Below are 2,728 nucleotides of genomic sequence, written 5' to 3'. Positions count from 1 at the left end.
TGATCTACCTGTCTCTGCTTTGAGTGCTAAGAGTAAATGCCTATGCCACCATGCCAAGCTGATGGGGTTGCTTTCTTTCTTTTTTCTTTTTTCTTTTTCTTTGTTTTTGTTTTTTGTTTTTTTTTTTTTGGTTTTTTTTGGGTTTTTGTTTTTTTGTTTTTTTTGAGACAGGGTTTCTCTGTGTAGCCTTGGCTGTCCTGGAACTCACTCTGTAGACAAGGCTGGCCTTGAACACCAAAATCCGCCTGCCTCTGCCTCCCAAGTGCTGGGATTAAAGGCATGTGCCACCACTGCCTGGCTAGGGTTTCTTTTTTTTTTTTTTTCTTTCTACAGCAACTTTATTACATCAGTTTCAACATGAAGAGGAAGACCCCAAGCACCAAAAAGGTGCTGCTTATATACACCTTAGTGTGACGTGTCTACACCTGATTGGCTGCTCTCCCAGAGCCTCATCACCATGCCCCGGGATGGGCCATGACTTGGCATGAAAACACTCTTGCACATGCGCACATTGCTTGTTACCAAAAAAAAAAAAAAAAAAGAAAGGGTTTCATTTTTTAATTGTGAGTTCTGGGGATCAAACTCAGGTCCCCCATGCATGTGAGGAATCAACTGAGTCATCTCTCCAGCCCCACTTTACTCTTTGAAAAACTGGTTTCACGTTATGTCCTGAAGGAATTAAAAAAGTGTTAGAAAATTCACAGTAAAGCTATCTAGAAAGGCATGGCCATTTTAAAATATACTGTAGACATTACTACCTGTTTCATGACCAGCACTGGTTGGCAGACCCATTCTCACTGTCCTATTCCTCCTCCAATTTCTGAAGAGGTAGGCTAAATCAGTGTTGCACTTGCAGATTCCAGTCAAAATCACTGGTGCCTTTTGATGGGGTAAAGTCTTTGGCCCTCCTGAGGATCTTAGCACAAGAGATCATAATGAGGACTGTAAGAAACACTACAATGAGGTAGGGGTCCTAATGTTGATGTGCTGCCTAGGTTAGGACTGAAACTGCCACCTACACCTCAGTTCTTACCGATGTAACAGCTTGAAACCATGTAACCGTCCTAGCCAGTGACATTTAGGAAGACCCTGGGCTCTCCCTATTGCCCTGTGAAATAAAGCTTCAGGGAGACGTTTGTGCTAGTTCAGTTCTGACCCTCCTGTGTCTGCCTATCAGGGCAACCTCCACTCACACCACTCCCAACGTTCTAGAAACCGATGTTTCTTCTCATCATATTCCCAGTTTTCCCTACCCCCACCCGTCTCCCTCAACACCATCAGAGACTGAGAGTGACACATATTTTCACATCTGATTATTTTCACCATCATTCAAATTAGTTTGTGGTGAAGAGTTGCCTTAACAGGACCATGCTCATCTCCCAGACCCGTCCACTGATGTTTCATGGGACTTTGGACCCGTTCGGGGGTCTAGGAACTGGCCAAGTCTCCATTCGGAAATGGGTCACTGTCACGGCATGGTGGAACTTCCTCTGGATCAGACACATTGGCATTCTTATGAGAGAAGAATGTCATTGTAATCTCGCTCGGCTCCAAAGCCATGGTCGGTTCCAGTTCGATCAGCTCCAGTTGGCTTTGTTCCAGTTGGCTCTGCATCAATTGTCTCCTAATTCTTCTTTGAAGTGATTGCTCCCCCTTCTCCGTAATCTGAAAGAACTACAGTCATAAGGGCACTGGTTTAGTGAAAATATAGATAGAATGTGGATGGGGATTCATTTAAAGGGGCAGAGGTAGATGAGAAGTTGATTGAAGGCCTGAGAAAGTCTTAGGGGAAAGAATGACTAAAGAAAGGAGGGAATGAACTTACCTTGGGATCTCTCACCTTTGATGTAGCTCTGCTACGAAAACGACGAGAACGACTACAGCAACAACGACAGCAAGGACGACAGTAACAGCAACTACGACAGAGATAGCAACAACAGGAACGAGAACGAGAACAAATTAAAGAGTGAGAAGATCTCTTGGGAAGCTTAGAACTAGGGTTTCGCTTCTTATTAATTTTGAATCTTTTGGTGGTCTTCTTAAGCTTCATTTTGGCGGCAGCGGCTGCTCCTAATGCTGCGCTAGAACAGTGGACTTTCTTGGCCATCTGAGCCATAGCAGAGCTCTCCAGAGACTGGCCCAAGAGCTCTGAGCACCCTGCTTATATCCCTGTCAGAACAATGGTGGGCCACACCCCTTAGCCCTGATTGGTCAGCAAAGCTCTCCCTAGCCAAAGGCAGCTAAGGAGTGGCTGAAACCTCACAATGCCCTACCTCTGACCACTTTGAGCTTAAAGGGAGTCCAGATAAGACTGCCTGAGAATCTCAAATGTCGCTTATTCATCAAAAAGTGTCACTTTCATACACTTTCTAGGTGGTCAATATACTAGAACTACAAAGTCTCCTTGAAAATAGGAGGCTTACTTAAACCTCTGGAAGATAAATGTTTGAAGCTTACTCCCTTCTTCTTATACTAAGTTAGACCATGCTTAAATTCTGTGCAAGTTTGCTACTTCATTTAATCCCTACTCTGTACTTTTGCTTATACTGACTTTCCCTTAGTCTTCTCATTGTATTTTAGATATTATACCTAATCACTACTCAAAGTAATAGGACACTATTATGAGAACATTGATATGAGGATCATCTACAAGTAATAACAACAACAAAAAATGTGTCCTATACACAATGAGAAGACCAAACCTACAGATATTAGGAGTAGATGAGAA

The 2,728-nt window shown here is 43.3% G+C and overlaps 1 protein-coding gene across 2 annotated transcripts; it reads right to left on the bottom strand.

Annotated features, from left to right (window-relative positions):
* Positions 1-1,298: 1,298 nt before the first annotated feature.
* On the bottom strand, positions 1,299-2,134 carry LOC110286995 (cysteine-rich perinuclear theca protein 1-like). Of its 2 annotated transcripts, none has more exons than XM_021153692.1 (2): positions 1,826-2,134; positions 1,299-1,674 (listed from the first exon to the last, which is right to left on the bottom strand). In XM_021153692.1, the coding sequence occupies exons 1-2, from the start codon at positions 2,114-2,116 to the stop codon at positions 1,429-1,431; spliced, it is 537 nt and encodes a 178-aa protein (XP_021009351.1). In that variant the 5' UTR covers positions 2,117-2,134; the 3' UTR covers positions 1,299-1,428. The 2 variants fall into 2 exon arrangements, with proteins under 2 accessions (XP_021009351.1, XP_021009352.1); XM_021153693.1 differs by having other exon boundaries at positions 1,841-2,120.
* Between the last annotated feature and the right edge of the window lie 594 nt (positions 2,135-2,728).

The sequence above is a fragment of the Mus caroli genome, chromosome X (genome assembly GCF_900094665.2).
Source record: "Mus caroli chromosome X, CAROLI_EIJ_v1.1, whole genome shotgun sequence".
Classification (NCBI taxonomy): domain Eukaryota; kingdom Metazoa; phylum Chordata; class Mammalia; order Rodentia; family Muridae; genus Mus; species Mus caroli.
The sequence above is the reverse complement of the archived record's forward strand: the minus strand, read 5'-3'. Positions and strand labels throughout refer to the sequence as shown.

Coding starts and splice junctions, on each gene's coding strand:
- LOC110286995 (XM_021153692.1), bottom strand. CDS start 2,116: ATGGCTCAGATGGCCAAGAAAGTCCACTGTTCTAGCGCAGCATTAGGA. Junction 1,675..1,825: donor CAAAGGTGAGAGATCCCAAG/GTAAGTTCATTC, acceptor TTATGACTGTAG/TTCTTTCAGATTACGGAGAA.